Source organism: Symsagittifera roscoffensis, chromosome 7, assembly GCF_963678635.1.
Source record: "Symsagittifera roscoffensis chromosome 7, txSymRosc1.1, whole genome shotgun sequence".
Classification (NCBI taxonomy): Eukaryota; Metazoa; Xenacoelomorpha; order Acoela; family Convolutidae; genus Symsagittifera; species Symsagittifera roscoffensis.
Window position 1 is genome coordinate 50,914,567 of NC_087068.1, and position 25,528 is coordinate 50,940,094.

The 25,528-nt window shown below is 36.6% G+C and overlaps 2 protein-coding genes across 2 annotated transcripts in view; both read left to right on the plus strand.

The window, feature by feature from the left end:
* Positions 1-23,987, plus strand: LOC134850914 (multiple epidermal growth factor-like domains protein 10). Its single transcript, XM_063866714.1, has 11 exons — positions 1-209; positions 769-870; positions 8,548-8,651; positions 8,994-9,103; positions 12,239-12,373; positions 18,450-18,584; positions 21,407-21,827; positions 22,094-22,195; positions 22,456-22,721; positions 22,897-22,959; positions 23,296-23,987. Exons 1-11 carry the CDS (start codon positions 88-90, stop codon positions 23,860-23,862), a joined length of 2,127 nt encoding a protein of 708 aa, XP_063722784.1. The 5' UTR covers positions 1-87; the 3' UTR covers positions 23,863-23,987.
* Positions 19,983-25,528, plus strand: part of LOC134850915 (IQ domain-containing protein E-like) — a 71,493-nt gene continuing 65,947 nt past the window's right edge. The window contains exon 1 of the mRNA XM_063866715.1: positions 19,983-19,992. The gene's annotated coding sequence lies outside the window, so the exon portion shown is untranslated. The remainder of the gene's footprint in view (positions 19,993-25,528) is intronic.

Below are 25,528 nucleotides of genomic sequence, written 5' to 3' on the forward strand. Positions count from 1 at the left end.
TTAGATTCTATAAACTTTTGCACTCGTTATCAATTTTAGCATCAATTTGAAATACTCATTCTTACCTTGCTGTTATTTGTTTTTTTAATGCTCAAATTGGGCAAAATGTTAATTCAGTTGTTATTAACAGCGCTTTGTGGATTTATTTCTGAGGGCAGTGTGAATAAAATAACCGAAGTGACCTCAAATGCTTGTTCAGAGCAGAAAATGTGAGTAGCCTATTTACCTGAAGTTTTTATTTTAACAAACATTTGGCAAGGATTTTTAAAGAAATTTTTATTATATTCAGAAGTGGTTTTTTATACGGATCAAGGGTAGTTGCCCTAGAAGTACCTGCCTGTCGTATATCTACACCTTAGTGCCCAGCTGTTACTTCAAGTCTCCTTCCTCGTCGCATAACTGAGGGCTATTCGCATGACAGAAGAACCGAATGCATTGAAGTCCTTTAAACAGTCCGAAGTTACTGATGTTCGATAATTCTAAATTAATTGTCGGGAACTCGTTTTCTTGCGTGATAGTTTTCAGTTTTGCCTCAACAGCGTTTTTGGAGAAGTCCTTTTACCACTTTTTTAATGATATTACACGGCGGCAATTGTTTTTGTTCTAGAAAATCAAAAAATTTATTAAATCTACTATTTTAGATGATCAATTCAACGCAATCCCACTCGAACCCACTTCTACGAATAGAAAAAAAAGAGGGGAGAGTTTTTTTTGTTATGATTGATTTCAATCTACTCTTTATTAACCGTTTTTACACATGTATTTCAGTTTAGTGACGTCATCAGTAGTGTGTGAGAGGATACCTGTGACTATTACCAAGAAGGACTTCTGTTTGAGTCCATTCGACTTCTTCCAGTGCACCAAAAAAAGGTAAATGTTGTTTTTTTTTGTTTTTTTTTTCAGGCTGAAACAAAATTGTTAAAGACTAAACAGAATTAGATATTAATAGCCAAATAACTTCAAAAATGTTTTAAGAGTTGGATCAAAATTCAGTCTGAAATGCTATTATTAAAAACGAGAAAAACGAAATTAGTCAGATTAACTTTCTTGTCACTGAAAGAACGTTTTTGAAGTCGTATGAGAACAGAATCAATGCTTCAGTATGATATCACGTTTGATCCCCTTCGAGCATTTTTTGAGGTGTTCAAATGCATCGGAAAAAAAATCACGCTATGCCAAAAAATGTTCCGAACCTTCAAAGGCGAACATTACGAGGCCAAACTGCGCATTTTCGGGATCGTTAGAGCATTCCGCAACAAGGACGCTCCCTTTGTTCTTCATTTGTTCTTTTATTTCCTTTGATCGTTCCAACAAATTTTTAACATGCTTAAAGATTTCGCTAAATGATCTAGGGAGGTTATCTTGCAAGATCTTGCGAGAATCTTGTAATATTCTTTTAAAGAAAATGCATCTCTTTAAAAGATCTTGCGAGATTCTTACAAGATCTTGCAAGACAACCTCCTCTAAAGATCACCTTAGTTCTAGCAAGCTCTTTAAAAACATGATTTTTTGTGAAAAAAAAACTTTACACAAGAAGACAAGTAAACTTTTTTGCCAGTAGACACTTTACCAATAGCAAGTAGAAACATTCAAATACTTGAACAGATCAAGATTAAAAAGAACAATATAATTTCATAATAAAATGAACATAAATATTTATCGGATTTAAGTAAAAATAACAAACAAAATATCTCAAGCTAATTGACTCCATAAATCAAAATTTTGAGAGAAAAAAATAAAAAATTAAAATGTAACCGCTAGAGTTGCAAAACTAGATAAAAATTCCAATAAACTAAAACAAAGATCGATTAGGGTTGTCTCTGGAATCCAGGAACGTACAGACATAAAATTGTGCACCTATATTTATACATCAATTGTCTTTAATACATTGTTAAAGTCGTAAGTTTAGAAAATCAAAAAGGTTGTTAATAAGTTGTATTGTAGACAAACTATTAGGCATCAAATCGAAATCTTACTGCACTCTTTTATTTCAGATCCCATCGGACATTAGAGATCGCAAGGTCAAGATAGCAGGTCCCCAGACAGAAAGAAGAATTGATAGCACTTACATAAACTCAAACTGGTGTCTATCTAGAACAATTGATAGCACTTACATAAACTCAAAACTGGTCCCTATCTCATTCTGGCAACCACAAATAAATTTTAGAGCGTAGATAAAATTTATCAACTCTTTGTTACTATTTGGTATTGTATAAATGTACTAGATAAGTTTTAGTTTACGTTGAGTTTTCTCACCCGCCAAACCTCTCTTAAGGTTTATTTTTCTCTTTCTTGTCAGTTTCCTCATTTGTGTTCTATTCGGTGGATCATAACCCACCCCATTTTGTCAACTCCGCGTCTCTGTCGTGTTGATTTCCTCGTCGCTGTTTCACACTGGTTTTTATTTTGTTTTCCACCAACGGATCGTGGTGAATTCTCCCTTACCGACGGTACATCCTTTCCTTCGTTCGCCGCACATATAATTGGTTCACTTCGCTCGATTTCCCACTCACTATCTTCGTTGTCGTCGTCCTCGCTCTCGTCCGCACTGTATTCCACTATCCGTTGTTTCGTCGATCTTCTTGCGTTTTCCATTGCGGTTCGGTCCTTCTCGGCTTTGCGCTTATACTTGTTGGATTCGCTTGGGGCCGGGGTACTACGTACATTTCTACTCGGTCCTGGGGTGCACTCCTTGCTTCTACTCTCAATTAGGCTTTCTTCAGCCGCCGATCTAAAATACACACCACTCCGCCTTAGTAACGACCCTTTTTCCATTTGCACCGTATGCTTAGTCAATTTTTCAATTTTTGTTGGCAAACGTTTTCAATGACCGCTTTTTCGTTAAGTTTCGCAGTGCCGTATTTGCTTCTCGACCATGATATGCTTCGAAAGGCGTTAATTTAGTTTTAGAATGTGGCACGAAACGTAATGCACTAAGCGCACGAGATATCATTGCTCCAAACTTGTACTTTTTATTTTCCTGAAGATAAGTCAACACGTAATTTTTTATCGACCCAATAGTCCGTTCAACCATTCCTGTCGCGCGCTGATCCCTAACCGGAGATTTAATAAGTTCCATACCTTCGTAATTACAGAAATTTTGAATTTCATTAGAGAAAAACCCCGTGGCTTGATCCGTGTGCAATTTGCTTGGGTGTCCATGAGTATTTATGTACTTCCTCAGGAACTTAAATACATTTTTTGATTTATTGCTTGAACAAACATACGCCGACGGCCAATGCGAGAAGGTATCTACTGCTACAAGTACATACTTTTTCCGACCCCTTACATAATTTACTGGACCCCAGAAATCTAATTGGACCAAATCATTTGGTTCCTTAGGAACATACGTTTACCCCATGTCACTTTTCGGAATGTCCGGTTTAAGGTTTTTACCTGCTTCTAAGCAACTTTTACAGTATTTTGCTGTGGCCGCGATATTTCGATGCATCAGGGGAATCCACACGTCCTTTGCGGCAGCGAACATTTTGTCCCGCCCATGATGGTTGTAATGTAGGCGGTTCAGGATTGCTGATGATAGATCCTTCGGTATTGCTATCCGGCCGTCCATCCACAGGCAATTCTCACGTACTGCGAAATCGTTGTAATGCTGGGCGTAGTATTGTCCTAATCTTGTAATAATCTTCTTTGCTCGTGGGTTTTTGTCTCTGATGTTATCTCCGATGGTTTTCATAATTGGGTCTTTTTCAATGTTTGCTTCAATCAATTTTAAATTCAAAACTTCCGGGTGTTCAATTTTCTTCACTATTTTACTATCCGATGGCACTATAGAGTAGATCCATTTTTCATTTTGTACAAGTGGGTAAGATAAACCGGGGAACTGGTGTGGAAAAGATATAATTGTATTTAGTTTTTTAGAATTAGTCTGTTTAATATCAAGTTTTTCGGGTGGTATCATTTCAATATCGGAATCCGAACTAACGCTAGGAGGTTGATTTAGGCGCTTCAGTACAACGTTTAGATTCACATATCCCAAATTAGTTGATGTGTTGACAATGGCCGAAGTTGGAGGATCATTTTTCTCAGGCGAATTGCTCGTTTTTTTTTTGATTTTGAGTTACTCAAGTTATTCCCGAATTAGGGTTTTGCTACTGTAATTTTTTTTAAAGTAAATGGCTTTTCACTGTAATCTTTGCTACTGTAAATCTTCAAAGTAAGTGGATTTTGACTGTAATCTTGTAAGATGGGTGGTTTGCACCTGTAAATTTCCAACGTAGAAGGCTTGCTGTTGTAATTAGTTGAACTGGAAGGATTGCGATAGTATTTGATCAATTTTTTATGCTTGCAACTGTAATTTAAGCAATGAGAACAAAGTCTGAAACTCGTTCTTCGGTATTTGCATATTTCCGCCGGTATGCAAATATCTCGACGCTGATTGGTTAACCGCCGGTTGCATGTAAACACGCCCTCTATTGAGCGTTCGTGCTCACGGTGAACATTTGCATATTCGTCTTTTCTTTCATTCTCATTTGATGAAACTGATTTTGCTGTGTCGAAACATGACTGTTCGCCCCCTACGGTCGGTTTTGGCTTAATGTTATTCACTTCCTGACCCCTAGGCTTCATTTTATCCTTGGGCCTCAACGCCGCGTTTATCATTCTTATCTTTGCTACTGTAAAATTTTCATCGTAATGACTTGTCTCGGGTGCCTCTGCGGACGGAAACCGAGACAAATAGTCAGCCATCCCCATTTTCGACCCTTGTCTATGTTCAACTTTAAAGTCTTATGGCACCAGTCGATCATACCATCGAGTTAATCGACTGAAGAATGTTTTATTTCCTTTCGGTGACGAATTCAACAATGTAAGTAGCGCTTTATGGTCAGACATGACTGTGAAATATCGACCGTATATATAATTTCAAAAATTTGCCGTGGCTCACACTACCGCGAGTAATTCTAATTCGTTTGTGGAGTATTTTTTCTCAGCCGGATTAAGATAACGGGATGCAAACGAAATCGGGTGCCACCCGGATGCGCCATACTGTTCTAAAACGGCCCCTAGGCCATCATGACTAGCGTCACAAATAATTCGAGTTTCACGGTGTATGTCGAAGTGTCGTAATTCGACAATATTTTCAACCAGCGATTTTAATTGTTGGAACGCATTTTCGCAAACGGGTGTCCAGACAAAATCGTTATTTTGACTCAGTAGTGGCCTAAACGGTGCGCTTAATTCTGCAAAATTGGGTAAAAATTTGTGTAAACTGTGTAGTGAATCCATCAAAGATTTCAACAGATTTCGAGATTTTGGGGTTTCCAAGTCTTCTATTGCTTGTGTTTTTCTTACTATGGGCGTGATACCACTTTCCCCAGCTCGAAATCCGAGCCTTTCGCACTCCGTTTTCGCAAATTCGCATTTTCGCAATTTTAACGCGACATTGGAGACATCCAGCTTTTTCAATATCTTTTCCACCAACGCAATGTGTTCGATCTTAGTTCCTTTTGAAGCAATTAAGATATCATCAATAAACGTGTTAGCTTGGGGGAACTCCTTTATTAAATTATCAATTACCTTCTGGAATTCCGCCGGCATTGACGTAAGTCCGTAAAATCCGTTTTTAAAACGATAAGTCCCCGTGGATTTACCACCGACGAGTGAGAAATTGCATTGCTCGCTCGTTTTTTGTTCTAATGCGACTTGTCCGTACGCATATGTGAAATCCAATGTTGTAAAATATACATTCCCCGATTTTTTTTCCGCGATAATCTGACTTACTCCGTCTATTAATTCGTCAATATTTGGCATTTGGTACTTATTCTTGTGTACCTGTTTGTTCAATTTTCTTGATTCCAGTGCTAATTTTATACTTACGTCTTTTTTCACTGTAATGACGATAGGAGAGACGAAATACTTATCTGAGCACTCTTGTAATTTTACGGTATGCCCTTAGTTCATCAGCCGATGAATTTCTTTATCCACCTTATCTTGTAGACTGATTGGCACCCTGCGCCCTTTTTGTTGTATAGGCTTCAAATTTTCAAAAAATTCAGCTCTTACTTTCGCAGTCCGGATCTTCCCTATCCTAGTAAATAAATTTGGATACAACTTACAGATGTATGTTTGCAATTCGTCGTATTCCTCCTCTTGACTGATCCCTTCCCCTGTGATTCCCATCACTTTCTTCGGTTGGACTAACTCGAGGCCCAGGGTGCCCATCAGATTGCGCCCCAGGATTGACTGATGATTTCCGGAAATTACTGACACTTGTGCTGGTGCTGCCCAGCCATTTAATGACATCATCACTGTTACTTTCCCCAGTATGTTTATTCGATTGTTATTGTAATCCAGAAATTCCTCTTTTGACGGCTGTAGTTGAATATTTGCTTCAACTTATGTTGTTTTTAGGTCGTTTATGCTGAAAATAGTCACTGGGGATCCACTATCTATCCACAACCACATCTTCTTACCTGACACCTCAACTTGAACGCGGGCCCCAGGGATCTTCAGTTCAGTCTCATTCTTCTTCCTTTTTTATCGACATTACCATGTAGTCGTCCGATCCCGACGTCATGGATTCATTTTCCCCGCACCCCTGCTGGTTCACCCACGACACTGGGTCTTCATTTAATTCATTTACGTTCTGCGTACTCTGATGATGCTCATTTTCCTCCCTAATCAATCCGACTCGTCCTCGTCCTCTCCATTGGTTAGTACCTCTTCTAAATCCTCGACATGTTTGTTCAAAATGTCCCAATTTTCGGCACGAGTTACATGTTGCTCCCTTTGCAGGACAGCTCGCGATGTGATCCAGGGTAAAATTTGGTGCGTCGCAATTGTAACACCTACGGTTATTTCCGCTTCCCCCACTACTACTTGATCCTTGGGTGTATCCTCCACGTCCCCCTAGTCCTCGACCTCGAAAAAATTGTTGTCCCCTTCTTATATTATTTACCGGTTCCTGTTTTATTGAGATTGCCGGAGCTGATGAAGCTGGTTTTCCCGTATATGATTTGTATGCGCGCTCACCACGTTCATATGATAAGGCGATCCGGTAAACTTCCTCAGCTAACTTAGTTGATCGTGATAATTCTCGTTGGCAATCCGATTCCCGCATATTCATAATGAAAATATCACGAACATTTTCGGCCGTATTTGCAAAATCACATCTTCCTGCTAGGGGGCTTAGCTCCGCATGAAATTTTTTGAACGTTTCGTTCTCACGTTGTTTTTGTCCGTAGAAGAGTCCCCGTTCAAGAGTTACATTCCTCTCACGTTGGAAAACATTTTGCATCTCATCCAGGACCCGTGGGTACCGTACCGTTTTAATGTTAACCGTCGGTTTTCGTGCTTTGAATATCCGTTGCGCCTTGTCTCCGATACAAAGATATAGATTAGACTTTAACTTCTTTTCCGAATCGAGACGGTTTTTTCCATTGACTTCTTCAGGCAACGCCGTGATAGCCGCCGTATTTGGAGTACTCGCAAAGTAGAAATCATTGGGATCAATGTTGTATTTTGCTATCATCCCCCAATGAAATTTAATAAACACTCCTCCCAATAGATTGGAGGTTCTGGCGTTCGTGTTTCCCAAAATGCTACTATGTTTAGTGGATTTTCCCCCCTCCTTTTTTCTCTGCTGGCTGCGCCATGTTAAAGTCGTAAGTTTAGAAAATCAAAAAGGTTGTTAATAAATTGTATTGTAGACAAACTGTTAGGCATCAAATCGAAATCTTACTGCACTCTTTTATTTCAGATCCCATCGGACATTAGAGATCGCAAGGTCAAGACAGCATGTCCTCAGACAGAAAGAAGAATTGATAGCTTTTACATAAACTCAAACTGGTGTCTATCTAGAACAATTGATAGCACTTACATAAACTCAAAATTGGTCCCAATCTCAACATGTAGAGGATATCATAAAGGCTTTTAAGGTTGTTCAATATGCCTCTAAAATTGTTTTCACGTCTGCATTCTTCGTAGATACAAGTATGAAACAGGACTAAAACACTTCTCGCATGTGTGCGCCTTACTTCAAAAATTATGCCAATTTGAAAACGCGAGGGCAAAACCAAACCAAAAATGTTTTGATTGCTATTTGATCTTTTACTCAGGCAAAATTGAAATCATAAGAGAATTGATCCAGGCATCACTCGGCAGACCTAAATTTGAATCTCTAGAGCTACTTGAAATTGATCACCTACTCATTAAGTAAGGTTTAAGAAAGGTTTATTTGATCCCGAAGACGATTTTTTTCCTATGTATGCATGCATACATCAGTGCGGAATGTAAATCTTTCAGACTTGAAAAACTTATAAAAAATTATTTAAGGCAGTGTTTGCGTACAGTATTTTTTTTGCCCTAAATAGCAAAAGATCGCAGCATTTAATGGCTCCTGCAAAATAAGAAAAAAAAGCTAAAAAAATTATTTCGCTAGACCCAAAATTTTACGCTCTAGAGCCTCAAATCAATCTTTACAGGCTACTTGATGCGTTTTCTCGTTAATTAATCTACATAATCGTTTTTGTTTTTGCAAGTTAACAAATTCGACGATTAATTTTCAAATCAGCTCTTTAATTTTAACAGAATTGAGTACACAGAAGAGTGCAAAACAGTGGAGAGTGAAAGCAAAGTTACAATTTGGGCTTGTTGCAGCGGCTTCAATCAAACAGAAGAAGGAACATGTTCACGTAAGTTCTGCGTCCCCCCCCTGAATTAAGGGCAAGACATAAATTTCTTGCTGTTGTTTCAGATTCAAAATTTATTCTAGATTAAAATTTACTATGCTTTCCCTAATATACTTGTATTTGGGTATAACACAACACTGATTTTTAAAAAATCCACTTAATACATATTAAAACCACCATCAGAGGTTGAATCCCAAATCCACCTAACGGTATCATTGCAAACAAAATGATTTTGGAAGAAAACTTAAAAAAAGGCGTGTCTCTTTTGTTACTATCAACTTAATAATGAATTTTTTCTTTAGATAATTTGAAATTCAGTCAATTCAAAAGTGTCTGAAATTTTAGCGTGCAGTCTTGGATTGTTTGGCAAAAGTTGCACAGAGCAATGCCAGTGTAAGAAAGGATCCATTTGCCACCCAGAAGATGGATCCTGCACCTGCGCCCCTGGTTTCAAGGTAAGGGACAAATGCTTTTGTTACTTTTTTCCTGTTTTAAAATCAAAAATTTTGAACATTTTTTTGGTCATACTGACTGTATTTCAGAATGATTAGCAGAATAAAATTTGAATAGATTTACCAAATTTCGAGTTTTGTAGCTACAGTGAGCATCTTTGTAAAATTGCATACTGAATTAGTACTAAGAACATGAAAACTGGTTGATGTGTAAGTATGAACAACATGCGTATCACAATTAAATAATTTTTTATAATCAAATTTTTATATTTTTGAATTTGCTTTTGCCTTTTTGAGTGAAGGGCGGTTGATTTATACAAAAACTACAAGAATGAAAAATAGCCAATAAATATAATAACATGAAAGATACAGTAAAATAAAACTTGGTTCATTTCGAATTAATTAAGTGGCATCAAATTTTGTGATGTCTGATTTTGCGATACCAATATTTCTCGACACTGGGACTCTTTTCTCAAATCAGAAAAAACTTCATGGCTCAAAAAGTTTCAAGCCATGAAGTTTTTTGGTTTTATCGGATGTCTCAAAATGTAGCACCGAACACAATTTGTTTTTTTTAATATCATAATTAAACAATATTGATCGCGTAAAAGAGTTCGATTGTATAAAAGCTGGTAGTATATTATGGGTGACTCAACGAAACTTCTGCCTGCAGTTATTTGCAATTATACCAATTTAACGGCTAGTCCTAACGGCTAGACAAAAGCTGAGAGTCATACTCGTCCGAAGGAAGTTACAATTTACATAGAATTGCGATTGAAGTTTGAATAGAGAAGTAAAAATTTAAAGCATCCTACATCACAAGTTCCAAATTGATTAAATAATCGAAATATCAATTTTTTGAAGGAAGCAAAAAAGTTGTTTTTATATAAATAAAACATTTTTTCTTAAAAACACACTATAATCGTCTTCACGTCTGGACCAACTGAATAATCCTACTGGAGCAGGAAGCAGTTTTATGAGTATCAAAAAGGTTGAGACTGAAAGCGGAAGTATTTTTTATGAAGTAGTAAAACTTTTGCCGACCCTCAATGATAAAGCCAGACAATTCAAAAATTTCAGCCGAAAAAAGGTGAATATGAGGCTTAGAGCATAAGAGACATATTCAAGTAAAACTGGGTGTTATTATTAAATTCACTATTTGATGCCGGATTGTCTCAAAATGCAGCAGCGAACACAATGTTTTTTAATATCATAATTAAACAATATTGACCGCGTAAAAAGATTTTGATCGCGTAAAAGCTGGTCGTATATTATGGGTGGCTCAACGAAACTCCTGCCTGCAGTTATTTGCAATTGTACCAACTTTCCGAACCACAATGTCGTCCTAACGGTTTGACAAAACCTGAGAGTCAAATAAATTAATTGCAATCATAATTGTCCGAAGGAAGTTACAATTTACATAGAATTGCGTTTGAAGTTGATTAGAGAAGTAAAAATTTAAATCATCCTACATCGCATGTTCCAAATTGATTAAATAATTGAAATATAAATTTCTTGAAGGAAGCAAAAAAGTTTTTTTATATATAAATAAAACAGTCTTTGTTAAAAACACACTATAATCGTCTTCACAACTGGACCAACTGAATAGTCCTACTGGATCAGGAAGCAGTTTTTTGAGTATCAAAAACGTTGAGACTTAAAGCGGAAGTATTTTTCATGAAGTAGTAAAACTTTTGCCGGCCCTCAATGATCAAGCCAGACAATCAAAAAATTTCAGCCGAAAAAGTTGAATATGAGGTTTAGAGCATAGGAGACATATCCAAGTGTAAGGACCGGGTGTTATTATTAATTTCGTTATTTGATGACGGGATGTCTCAAAATGCAGCAGCGAACACAATTTGTTTTTTTAAATATCATAATTAAACTATATTGATCGCGTAAAAGAGAGTTCGATTCCGTAAAAGCTGGTCGTATATATGGGTGACTCAACGAATCTCCTGCCTGCAGTTATTTGCAATTGTACCAATTTTCCAAACCACAATGTTGTCCTTACGGTTAGACAAAAGCTGAGAGTCAAATAAACTACTTACAATCATACTCGTCCGAAAGATTGCCCAATTTGTAAGCTGAAATGAAGCCAGCGGTTAACAAAAGTGGCATGATTACTCCCACTAACATTTGCGTTGTATCGGTGCGCGTACCCAAAGAAGGAGCATTAATTTTTTTGCTAGATTGTCTGACTACAGAGGAGGTGTTTTTCAAACCGTCATCAAGAGTGTCAATTCAAACCAGGAACGCATGAAACACTATATGCAGGCTATAATTACGACATATTCAAATATAAAAACGTACATGCACGCTGAACAACATGCTGCTTTGAACAACACAGCATAAGGGTTCAAACAAATCACGTTTTATGAATTGCAGGTAAAAGAAAAACCCTAAGCTGTTTTTTTTGCTCAAGAGCGCCGTTTTTCGGACTAGTGAAAAAAGTGTTCTAAGTTCTCAAATTTTTTAAAACTTGTTACGAATTATCAAGTAAATAGTACAGCAAAAGAATTAGGTGTACACAAAAACTCAAATACAACAGTTTAGGCTATGAAAATTTAAAACTGGTTAGGCTATGAAAATGTATAAACTATCCTACTTTGCTTGAACATTCCCTCCCAGCAACTTGAAACATTCACTTTTAATTTTTGGACTGCTACACTCTGGCAAGCGAAGAGCTCTTATATTAACAAAGAAATATCTTATGTTAGTTAGGTAAGATGCGAAATTTTTTACCCACAGTTTTTCCTACATTTTTTCTCGTTTTTAAGCGAAAATCACTTAAAATGAAATCAAATAATCAAGATCAAACATTGAGTTATTTTTATATCTCACCCAAGTTTAAAAAAATGACTATATAATTTCGCTCTTAGACACTTGAGATTGCAGCTGTAGGTTCACTGGTGCTCTCCCAGGCAGTAAAACTGTTGGAGTGGTTTGTAAATTTAATAATTACCCACATGGAACAACTCAAAAGAATTTATTATCATTATTATTATTCCTTAAGTTTTTTCACGCCTTGTCTACACTATTTTGTTTTGTATTCTGATTGGCTGTATAGATTTTTTAATTATCATTCGCTGTTGCCATGAAAGTCTTCCCGCTTACGCTAGTTTTTTTTTGTTCTAGGGGGAGCTGTGTGACGAATCATGCGATGTGTGGTCTTACGGAGAGGACTGTCTAAATGAATGCCTATGTGAACAGAATTACACTTTGAGATGTGATCACGTGGATGGAAAGTGTATATGCAAAGACGGATTCCAGGTCAGATTTTTATCTATTTTTGTAACTTGACGCCTTGTGAAAAGGGTTTCGAAATCGTCTGATCTGGGCGACCACCATACAAGAAAAACAGACCAATCATAACCTGTCATTGTATGACTTTTAAAGGCGATAAACATATCATATATGTGTAATTCCACGGATTTTTTAACGCCCATGTGTAATTTGCCGAATTTTTTAACGCCCACCAAATTGATTTTTTGAGCTCAAAAAAAATCAAAATAAAGACCCGATTTTGACCATGTTTTCTGCGCCTCAGGTAAATTTAAAACAAAAACAGGCTATAAAAGGCGTTTGTTTGCTAGCTTATAGAAAACCTAGTTGACCAGGTTGAGAGCGTATAAGATTCTTGCATTAATGATCTATGTTGTAAGATTTTGTAAATCTTGTAAGCTCTTGTGAGATTCTTGCAAGATCTTTCAAGAAATGACGTGTGGATTCCGGCCTAGCTATCTTGTAAACTCTTGTAAACTTCCTATAAAGATTGTTTTGTTTTTTAGGCAAGTTGTTTTAGGCGCATTTTCCTCACAATTATGATATGTTTTGAATTAAGAAATAAATTTTGAGCAATGCTGGAAAAAAAGCTCGCAATTCGCATCAATTCAATTTGATTTTTTGAGAATAGGAAAGCTTTCAAAAGTACCTAAGAAACACGCAGAAAGTTTGGCGTTTAAAAAACATATAAGCGATTAAAAAACATATTTTCAATGGAAATTTTTCTGTTGCATAATTAACGTGCAATTCTTTTTCTTATGAATAGTTTTGTTCTAAACAATGCGCATATTAGATTTTTTTCTGATATAAATATCACGCAACGCTTAATGCTGAGCTTAAGGTTATTCCAAAATGAATTGATGCCAGCGAAAACTTTCCTGTGTGTGTGTGTGTGTGTGTGTGTGGGGGGGGGGGGGGGGTGGGGGGTTGCTATTAAAACTATAAGCCTCATATTTTTCAGGTAATATTACATGCAGTTGCAACTTTTTCCATAGACGATCATATAGGCCTTGAAAATGGTTCACGCTCAAAGTTGGTTTTTTTTCGCGGTTCTTTTTAAATTTCAAAAATAGGAGGTCACGAAAAGCGCGACCCACTTCTAATTTTTAAATAGGAGTTCATTTTCAGATTTACCAGCGGATAAAGTAATTTAATCCCGTTTTCTCAAATTTAGTTTTTTTTTATAAAAACATGTTAATCAAAAAGTGTTTTCGAAATAATTCAAGCTCCATATGTTTTTTTTTAATAAGTTTTGAAACTTTTTTATCCTCGCCTTTATGACTCTTTTTCAACTGTATGTTGGTTTTGTTTTAGATTTAGTAAGTTTTCTACGATATTGAAAACTCCAATTGAGTTTTCTTTGAAAAAAATCTTGTTAAGTGGCAATGATTATTGTGAAGAAAATTGAATAGGTGGCATTGATTGGACCAAGTTAACATCCTCAAGCCGTGGGGGGGGGGGGGGGGGGGGGAGGTGTTAATTTGATTCTAAATTGGGATTTTGCAGCCAATCAGAATCGAGCATTTAACATACAGGGCTTATCAAATTTCATTTATATTAAGCGCTGGGGTGGATGATCTTAGTTTGGTCTATTTGGTGAGGGGGGGGGGGAAATCCTGTTGCTTTTTTTTGCTTTTTTTGTCCCGCAGGAAAAAGCCATAAAGATGGTTCATCCTCATATTTGATTATTTGTCGGTTTGAATTTTGATCAGCTTGTTTAACTGAGTTAGAATGATGCGAACAGACTTGAATGACTTTGTTTCGTAAATGTGTTTTGATCTCCTTTAGACTTCTCAGCGAAATAAATGTTTTTATATGGATCACAATTCTTCAGTTTTGGTTTATCTTGTGGAAAAATTTTGGCCCTGGAAACAAAGGAATTTCAAAAACATTTTATACAAAGTTTCAAAAGCGTAGAAAGTTTTGAAAATTAAAATTGTTTTTTTTTCTCTGCATTTTCTTCGTTAATCAACGCTTTTAACTGTCTGTTGGCTTTGTTAAGTTTTCAAGCCTGTTTTAGTTGTAAACTGATTTATGAATTTGGAATTTTGGAATTTATTAGTAAGCAGAACGCATTAAAAAGCAGAACAAAAATATTGATGTTTCAATTGAGAATATTTTTATCCATTAGCTGCATTTGTTAATCGCAAAAAAAAATTGAAAGCGTTGCTGAAAAATGCACAAAACTTGTTAGAAATAGCTCAAAAATAACTTCAGGTCAGAAATTTGAGGCTGAAGTTAAGTTTGAAAACAATTTGAGCTGAAAGTTCTACAAATATTACCTATTTTAGATCTTCTAACATTCCAATAAATGTAACTTATTTAACAATTTTCCCAAAAACATTTAAGAACCATGTTTTTGTAATTAACGCTCGTTTTTTGAGGTCAATGTTTGATATCAAGTGTTGAATATTAGTTTTTTAAGTCTTTGATTCTTGCAATTTTTCCGTGCAAAAGGTCAAAATCAGTTCGAGGGATTCATGCGGTCTGGTGAAATTCATTATGTTCTCCCCCCGTAATGATACCAATTGACCTATCTCCCCAAGCAAAAACAATAAAACGCTACAAAAAAGACATTATCAAACGAGAGTAGATGGTTCATAGTGTGTTCATAGCACGCTATCAATTGACTGACTGAATATTATTCCATACCAGTATCAAGAAAAATTTCTGAAAAAAAAATTCTATAAAAATAATCTCATTGCGAGGCCAAACTGTGCGTTTTGTGAATTGTAAGCGGATTCCGCAACAAGGACGTTCCCTTTGTTCTGTTTTTGTTCTTTCATTCTCTTTAACTGTTTCCCGAAGTTTTTAAATGTTTGAAGATTTGTCTCTGAAATTCAAGATTATACAGAGACAAAATTGGTTACCAATCCAGTGCACAGCTTGACCTCGTAATGTTTCTTTGGGCGAAAATTGCTTCAAATAGAGCAAGCTACCACGGTTAGTGCTCTAACCTTGTGTTTGAACATCAAAAAATGGTTCATCGCAGCCCCCTAATAGTGTTCGCAATAATAGCCTAATTTGGGGAAACAGTTAAAAAGAATGAAAGAACAAAAGAAGAACAAAGGGAGCGTCCTTGTTGCGGAATCCTTGTTGCGTCCTTTAGGACAAAAAATTCGGCTTTATGTGCAGCAGTTTCATTAGTTTTTTCATTCTGAAAGTTATTTTTGATTTGTAATCTTTGTTGTTGCACATTCTTTGGAGGATCCGGCTCACAGTTTTACTTCATTCAAACTATTTTCAACTGGTTATAAACATGACTTAAGTGCCTATTGAGCTATAAACCCCACGAAGCAACCCCCCCCCCCCCCCCCAGACGAGAATGGGGGGGGGGGGGGCTTGCTCAATTGATCCCAAGATGTTGTTTAAATTTTAACAAAGGTAGTGAAAATTATTTAAGGATTAATACAACGACGATTTTGATTGACCATGTGAGCTTGAAGTGTCTTTTGTGGCGTTCACCGAATTTTGAAACAGTAGATTTTTTGAAATGAAAAAAGTAGATTTTTTGAAATGAATTTGATCGTGCAGATAGTTTCGGCAAATGCGGAGTCGAAAAACTGAAATGAAGATATATTTGTCCGGCTTTGTACATTGCGACAGCGGAGTACACTAAAAAAAGCATTTATGAATATGTTTAAAAACAATATAAAAACAGAACAGTTCATAATAAACGAAAAAAATTTCTTAAAATTATTTTAGAGATGAATTTTATAAGAAAAAATAAGGTTTACAGAGAAAGAGAGGCACTCTAAGTCAAACCGGAAAACCTTATTTATTGCACTTTTATGTATCTATTTACAGTTTCAAATTTAAAAAAAATTCTGATTGATTCTATATTACGCATGAATTTCCGGTCGATTAATCATTGAATTTTTATATGAGCGCTTTTGGTACATATTTTTAAGGAAGTGAAATAAGCGCAATTTTTGGTCAAAACTTTCTCCAAAAGACCCAAGCAATTTTGGCAAACAATTTGGTCAACCCAAGAAATGTGTGCAAATTTTTTTTTGGGCAAAACTTCTCCTTGTGGGATGCCCTAGATTAGATCAGCTCCTAGTTTTAGATTAGATTTTTCACAGACAGGTAAAATTGGATTAATTGAAAAAAGGAGTATTACGTCTTATAATTGACAGCCAGACAAGTAGTTGAAATTGGGGTTAGTAAGTTATTCAAAACTTTTACGTTAAGCCAAGTTAAGTTTTATCAAAACTAAATACTAGCGTTGATTATCAAGCGCTGATTTTTTAAAATAGCGTTTATGATGCTGCCACTCAAAATGACAAAAATGGAAAAAATTGGCAAAACTTCTTATACCCAATATGTTTCCATTGATGTCAAAGGAATACTAACTGGTTCAATGAAAATCCCAGTTATCATAGCCAATCTGTCAATCTGCCAAGTTCTCTTAAAATACATTTGGCACCAGCGATACTCGGACTTCTGAAATTATCCGACGGTGGAAACTAGCAAAGAATATTTTGCAAGTTACAGATAAATTTTTAAACATTGACCAACCAGTGGTAAATTTTTCACATCTGTAACAGTTCTCGAGACTTACCAAGACGACAGATTTAAGAAAATCATAAACTTCATTCAAACTTATAGAAACTCACTTTCCGAAACTTTAACTTGGAAATCAGTAGCTCACTAAAAAAACTCAAAGCACAATCTTGGAAAAAATGCCTCTGAAGCCAGCTCCCACTCTCGGCGTCATCCGATTGGACTACGACTACCCTCCGGCGTGCGGAGACATCGACTGCCCGGATACCTACGGGTACGATGTCTACTACAAAGTAGTCCCAGGACTCACTTTCGAAATGGCCCAGTCCGGAAAGATGAGTGCTGACGTCCAGAAGAGGTTTATCGACTCTGTCAACTGGCTCATAAATGAGAAGAAGGTCAACGTCATCACTGGAGACTGTGGATTCATGGTGTATTTCCAGGAAGTGGCGCTGGGAATCAAGAAGAGTGTCCCTGTTGGCATGGTGATGAGTTCTCTCCTCCAGTTGAAATCAATCCAAGCTACTCTCTCTCCTGACGACGAAATCATTGTCATGACTGCGAACGGAGTCGCCCTAGGAAACATGGCTCCAGCTTTCGAAAAAGCCTGTGGCTTCTCTTTCGTAGACCCAAGAGTCAAGATCCTCGGCTGTGAGAACATCCCGGGATTCGAGGCTGTCGCTCTCGGCCAGAAGGTGGACGTCGCTAAAGTGCAACCCGGTATGGTGGCACTTGTGAACGATACTCTTAAGAAGAACCCGAAGGTCAAGGCTATTCTTCTGGAGTGCACCGAGTTGCCCCCGTACGCGAACGCGATCCGAGAGTGCTCTGGACTCCCCGTTTGGGACGTGATTTCGGCTTGCAACTATGTCGTGTCGGCGTTCATGAATGAGCCGAGATACGGAAAGCAGGGATGGCAATCTGGATGGGACGGAAAGCAGCAGGAATACAAGTTCGGAGACAATGTCCAGTCCAGCAACAAACAGTACTTGGTGAACAAACCCGCCCAGTAAACCCACCTGAAGTCACAACTGAAACAATAATAATAATATTGCAAATAATTAATGATGAAAATTAACTTCGAAACCATAACGAACTGAACAATCAGTAAAACTTTACTTTTTAAAACTGATTAGTATATATTTTACAAGTGTGTGTGTGTGTGGTTGAGGTTCTGACTGAATTTATGCTAATTCAAAATTATACTACTGCAGTTCTCTTTGCTAATAATAAAAACGTGTCGTTATTGACAATAAGTATAAATTATTTTGAGTCGAACTACTTGTTCCCATTGACACGCTAGCTGCCTCAATTTTCAACACCCACTACTTGATGTTGCTTGTAAGGGCCAGGCGAAAAAAATCTCTTTTGGCAAAATTTGACTGAAAATGAAAAGCTGCTTGATCAAAGAGAGCTTCATGTTGATGAGCAGTCGTATTTCAATGCGTCCGTCTTTTTCAGTCTTTATATTTTTAAAAAACCTCGGTTGTCATGACTTTTAAGTGAACATTTCACGGTTTTTAAGTGAACATTTCTATGATTGCGTGTTCATTTCCAGGGCCCAACTTGCAGTTCCCTGTGCGCTCCTGGATCCAGTGGTGTCAACTGCAGTGAGTCTTGTCCCTGTCACAATGAGGGGGAGTGTGTTCCAGAGGTTGCTGGAGGGGGGTGCAGATGTGCTCCAGGGTGGATTGTTCGTAAACAATAATGACTGTTTTTTTTTGGAAATATCTTCCAAAATATTATTTCCTCAATCTTGACAAAGCGTAAAAACATAAATCAGCTAAACTAAAAAGAATTGCTACTAGATGAAGTTTGAAATAGTAATTTTCAGTTTTGCAGATAAGCTTCGGTTTTTACTTTTGAATAAGTTAAATTAGCAAAATGTTTCATATGACTTAATTTAATTTTTTGTTCCGACTTTCGATGCGAAAGTAACGAAATATTTGTGCTTGGGGTGGAATTTTTTTCTTCGACAAATTTCGACTTTTCAACTAGCCATTTTTGACGGAATTTTTTTTATCATTCGAAAGGTACTGTTGTCCTGAGCTCAAATTTGAAAAGATATTTTACCTGTGACCATTTTTCGTAAAGTTAAGGCGGTTTAAAGATTGCCATTTTGGCCAATTTGGGACAATTAACGCGCGATATATTTCGCACTATTAACGGGTAAGCGGAGAGTTAATCCCTCTTAGAAATCGTTCCAAATTGGTTGCTTAGCTTAGTTTAGCTCAATTGCCATAATTGATATGTTACAAGGAGCGAATTCTATCCTTTTGTACTTTATATGGCGTGTGGGGGGATGATTTTCATAAAAAATTTCAAATTTTAGAAAAAAAAGTTTCATTTTGTTTTTTTTATTGTTCCGACTTACGATACGAAAGTGACGGAATATTTGTGCTCGGGGTGGGTTTTTTTTCTTCAGACAAATTTTGACTTTTCAACTAGCCATTTTTGTCGGAACTTTTTTATATCATTCAAAAGGTAATTTTGTCCTGAGCTTAAATTTGAAAAGATATTTCACCTGTGATCATTTTTCGTAAAGTTATGGGGGTTCAAAGATTGCCCTTTTGGCTAATTTGGGACAATTAACACGCGATGTATTTCGCGCTCTTAACGCTCAAGCGGAGACTTAATCCGTCTTTGAAATCGTTCCAAATTGGTTGAAAGAAGTTTATTTGTCATAATTGTTTTTTTTACATTGAGCGAAAACTATTCTTTTAAACTTTATGTGGCGTGTGGGGGGATGATTTCATTTAAAAAATTCAAATTTCAGAATTTTTTTTTTATTGCAACATTTAATTTTTTCATGTTACTACTGCTCGATAAACCTGAAAAGGCAGTCGGAACATTCAGGGCTTTGCCCTGATACGAGCAGTCTTGTTTCATGTAATTTTTTTAACGTTATTACTGCTCTATAAACCTTAAAGGCCAGTCGCAACATTCAGGTCTTTACCCTGATACGAGCAGTCTTGTTATTATTTATTTTTGATTTAAATGCAAAATTTGACTTCTTTTTTGCGTGCAAATTCATTCGAAAATTTTTTTTCATCGTAATTGAATAATCAATAAATAAGGGATTTAAATATACCTTATTAAATAATTGAAAATACACTACCAACTAAAGGATACTAATAGCTATAGACCAGTAAAGGTTTTTAGGTGGTACCCTCTTTGTGCATTCTCAGCAAAGAATTTTGCCCATAACATTTTATAGAGCCCCAATAGCTATTTTTGTTGAATAATTTTCATCAAGTGCAAACATTTTTTAACTGACACAGTTAAATATAACTCAACCCTAGTCGATCAAGGGAGGTTATCTTGCAAGATCTTGCAAGATTCTTGCAAAAGAGGGTTATCTTGCAAGATCTTGCAAGATGGAGGTTATCTTGCAAGATCTTGCAAGATGGAGGTTATCTTGCAAGAATCTTGAAAGAGGGAGTCTATCTTGCAAGAATCTTGCAAGAATCTTGCAAGATAACCATCCCAAAATTTCTGTCGAAAAACACAAAAAAAAATAACAGAAATTAGGTGTAAGATCAAAAAAATTGTTTCTAGAACGAGAATCCAAAACTTTTTCGAATTGATCTCAAAAATTTACTTGCATCACTTCAAATAAATGCTTAACGAATAAAATTAGACAAAAATCATGCGTTAAAAAGTAGTCGCATATTTGTTGTTAATTTATTCAATGAGATTAAAAGTATGAACCAATCAAATCTTTTTAATTTATTCGCAATTATTGCGGCTACTGGTTTGCGAAAATTGAAGGATTATTGGCCAAAAAATTTTTGTGACGAATTGCTTTAATTAGTTCAAACCGGGGATATTTAGTTTTTTCGGTTATCGATTTCTAGTTTTGAAAGTGGAATTTACTTTTTAGATTTCCAGAAAATAAAAACTTTACTTATTGATCCAGTTTTCTCAAGTCGGGTTCATGTTATCAAAAAAGCGCCCATCATAAATTGTTCTAGAAATTTAAAGAGCTTAAAGGGCTTCTATTTTTTTCTTTGAGTTTTGAAAGTTGAGATTTTTCAACAACGTCAGTGTTATTTTTTAATGTTTACTTGCGTTCATTACTCCTTTGATGTAAATTGTGTTTTTCCTATTTTGAGAGATTAAGGTATAAGTAGTCGATCAAAACTTGAAGATAGCCGCCTATCACAAAAAAGTTTTAAAAAAAGAAGCTTTCTGGGGGCAACCGCCTAGCGGGCTGTGTGTATGTATGCGTAGCTAAGATTGCTTCCTTCTTCCACAAACGCTACTTGGTTGTCTTCGCGTGCAAAGCTGTTTTTGCCCAAAAAAATTGTATTTTTAAAGATCTTGCAAAAAAAGGTTATGTTTAAAGGAGGTTATCTTGCAAGATCTTGCAAGAATCTTGCAAGATCTTTTAAAGAGATGCATCCTCTTTAAAAGAATCTTGCAAGATTCTTGCAAGATCTTGCAAGATAACCTCCCTTGATCGACTAGGGAAACCATTATTTCCTGGAATTTTATTTTTTTTTGTAATTTTAGGGACTTCATTGCGAAGAACCATGCCCTAAAAACACCTGGGGAATCAACTGCGAGTCAGAATGCGTCGAATGTTACAACAGTGGACCTTGCAACCCAGTCACTGGATCCTGCCAATGCGCCCCTGGATTTGAAGGCCTCCAGTGTGAGAAAAAGTGCCCCCCTCATAGGTGGGGTCCAAATTGTGTTCAGACTTGTGATTGCGCATTTAATGCCGACTGTGACTCCAAAACAGGTGTTTGCATCTGCAATCAGTTCCAATCTGGGCCCAGGTGTGAAAAGATTTCATGCCCGGATGGTGAAAACTTGTTTGGTCACGACTGTTCCCAGAATTGCATGTGTGAAAACAAGGCGACATGTGATGTGATTGATGGAAGTTGTAATTGTACAGTGGAAGGATTTACTGGAAAACTATGCAGCGAGGGTAAGTTATGAATGATGACGCGTTTTGAAGTAGCAACAGTGAAAGCTCTGATTAATTCTCCTAGGATTGATTTTGGACAATCGGTTTTGCAGGAAATTGGGCAATCTAAAAAGTTACTATGAATTTCTTTGTAGTGATTATGTTATCTGATTGTATAATTTTGTATTAAATTTTTCTTTTTGCATTTAATTCAGTTTGCCGGTATTAGCAGAGGCTATCCAGACCCCCAGGTTATCCAGAGTTTGAAGAATACTTTTTTTTCTTAGAATGCCCGTACGGAACTTTCGGTCTCAACTGTGCTCGGAAGTGCAACTGCAGTGATGATGTTACGTTCTTCTGCCACAACAAGGATGGATGCCAACCCAGATGTTAGTTCCCTTGTCTCAGTAATCACAGTAAAATGTTTCCACTTAAGTTTTAACCAGTTTTCAAGCACCCTAAAATCCCCCCTCCCTCCCTGGAGAAAATGCTAGATCCGCCTCTGATTCAGAACCCCAGATTTTCATTCATACCTAGATCCTGAGCGAACAGTTCATCTACTGTGTATTCAAGAATTTAAAGTTCTTCAAGTTCGACCCAAATGTTATTTCAATAAAAGGTTTCGATTAAACTTCCTGCGTTTGCTTAGATGGATTTTTATCCGACCAATCCCACCGGCCGACATTTTCTGCGCTCATTCTTATCTTACTTCTATTGATTGGATTTATCGTACTCACCGCATTAGTACTACTTGCTTACATTCGGAAATACGGACTCGGCTGTGTACGAGAATCTACGAGTGGGCCCGGTTTGCACTCGAAGAGAAATGGGTTCGTGAATCCGGGTTTTGACAATCACGTGGACAATCGAGCTCAACCGGAAAGAGATACAGTAATGATCAGTTCAATATCTCAGGTATTTAACCATGGACATAAAAACTGTTACGTGGCTTATAGTGTATATGTATTTTAATCGGTTGCATTAGAACATCAAATTAAAGGACCGATTGCGGAAAATACCGACAATGAGAACGTTTTATGATAAAATCATTCATTTGAATAATTCTGGAATTTTTAGTTTTTCGTTTTAGGATTCGGTGACATTTGACGTTGGAACAGGAGCTGTGAGCATAACTGATCCCAACCAAAACTCAGTAAGTTTCCTGAAACGAACAGTTTATTTGTCTCAAAATTATTTTTTAAAGAGTCAAATTATACTTAATCCGACAAAAAACCAAACACATCAGATCTTTGAACATTTAAAATTGCGTTCAGTTGGGAGCTAGATTAAAATTTATAAATCTTGAGGTTAACATGGTATAAGTTTTCATGATGGGGTTTTCCAAGGTTGCTTGTAGACCAAGCTGGCATCGATGACCACAGGGGCACCTAAGATTTCTGTCCACCTTATTGTTTCGTTTTAAATAATTGGGGGGATGGCGATAACTTTTTTGATTTGAAAAAAAATTGTGAATATTTTCTCATTTAAGAGTCAAAATGAAAGAAGACCTCGAAAGCAAAGTTTGGAACACATTTACGAAGACATCGAAGACTCGTATTATCACATGAACGAAACCGAATCTTCTAGAACTTTCGACGAACGTCAGAGAAAAACAAAGACGAGGACTCTTTCGTGCACGACATCAGCTTCGGAAGACAGAGATTGGTACAATAACACGACTTACACGAGTCACTTGTCGGAGAATAAATCAAGAGTCGGGGTCAAACTTCGCTCGCAAAGCGTCTCGGCGTACTCTAACAACGACTACAGCGAGCCGACAAACGAAGAACGATCGGTTAGCAACATGACGATTCTCGAGTCTTTGAAACAAAGCATCTCGGAGATGACGTCATCTTCGCGAACAAACACGAGTGAACAAAGTTTGGAATCCAATGCAATATACGGAAGAATGAGTCATGAAATAGGTCTCGAAAGAGGCTCGGAAGATATTTATACAGAGCCGAATTACGGAAATGGTTCCCTAGGACTGTTGGTGATTGGAAGTGAAGTATCTCTGGTCGATTCTGCCGAGCACAAAGATAGCCTGGTGATATGAAACTGTTCAAAACTGTCTTGACTAATTAGGTTACGAAACCTAGCTGAATTTACTTAATTCCTAATTTGGTCCTAAATCCAAAAGTTATTCATTTGATGTGTGAATAATAAAATTTTTTGTCGTGACATTTTTAATGCTCTCAATATCGCGCCTAAAATTTTCACAATCTGGGAAGCGGATACCTTTTGGGTCTACCGGAAATATTTTTCCATCTACCAAAAGGCTAGGGTAATATGTCTTTTTAGCAAAATTGACTGCGCAAGATGCAAGGCATAAAAAATTGTACACAAATGCAATTACGTGTAAGCCTAAGTTTTGATACGATTTAACTACTTGAACCAGAGCAAAGACTTGAAAGCGAAAACCCTATTTTTTAAAACAAACAAAAATAAATTTACACCAGATCAAGTTCACGCACTCCTTAAAAAAAGTACCAAGTGATATCCACTGAGCTGCGAGCAAAATTTGTGATCAAGCTGCAAGCGTCAAATTTCAGTTTGGAATAATATATGAGCGGGGTTGATCGCCAGACTTTCTTCGCGTGAAAAGAAAATTGAAAGTTTTGTTTTCTATTAACTATAACTACCGCAACAATTATCACAAATGGCAACACTGCTCATTGAAAACCTTAATAAGCTTATGCAAAAGCAAGGACGGGAAAATAAATTTCTAACTGAGCTTCCGGCATTGAAATTTTTCAGGTGGTAAAAAATTGTTCGGACAAAATCAGTAATTTACAAAGGCGAAACAACAAGACTGACCGAGTCAAAATAATGCTTTGAATTATCCTACTGCCATATGAAGAAGTTCAATTAAATAATTTTGATTTTTTTCGAAATCAATTTTGAGAAAATCAAAAAATAGGTTATTTTTCTTGCGAGGCCAAAATCGCACTGGATGGGAGCACGAATTGGTCCAAAATCCAGGACAAGTCTTATTGTTCCGAATTTCGTATTAAAAGTAACGGAATTTTTGTGCTCGTGGTGGGTTTGTTTTCTTCAGACAAAATTTGACTTTTTAACTAGCTATTTTTAACGGAATTTTTTTTATATCACTCAAAAGGTATTGTTGTCTTGAGCTAAAATTTGAAAAGATATTTTAACTGCGATCATTTTTCGTAAAGTTATGAGGGTTTAAAGGTTGCCATTTTGGCCATTTTGACCAATTTGGGACAATTAACGCGCGATATGTTTCGAGCTATTAACGCGTAAGCGGAGATTTAATCCGTCTTAGAAATCGTTCGAAATTGGTTGAACGAAACTTATTTCCCATAATTGATTTGTTACTAGGAGCGAAGATTATCCTTTTCTAGTTTATATGGCGCGAGGGGAGATGATTCTCACAAAAATTTCAAACTGTTTTTGTAAAAAAAAGGTTCTTTTTACTTTTTATTTTTATTACATTTTAAATTTTTATTCAAACTTCCTGCTATTACTGCTCCATAGACCTTAACTTGCAGTCAAAACATTCAGGGCTTCACCCTGATTCGAGCAATTTGCAACATATTGAAAATTTGAGTAACGATGAAAGAAAACGAAAGAAAAAGGAAAGATCAAAGAGAGCAAACCTTGTTGCGGAATCCATTACAACTTACAAAAAATGCAAGATGGCCTCGTTTCGTAATGTTGAAAATTCATCCCAACCGCTGTGAAAAATTGAACTGAAC

Coding starts and splice junctions, on each gene's coding strand:
- LOC134850914 (XM_063866714.1), top strand. CDS start 88: ATGCTCAAATTGGGCAAAATGTTAATTCAGTTGTTATTAACAGCGCTT. Junction 12,374..18,449: donor TATGCAAAGACGGATTCCAG/GTCAGATTTTTA, acceptor GTTCATTTCCAG/GGCCCAACTTGCAGTTCCCT. Junction 21,828..22,093: donor TGGAAAACTATGCAGCGAGG/GTAAGTTATGAA, acceptor TTTTTTTCTTAG/AATGCCCGTACGGAACTTTC.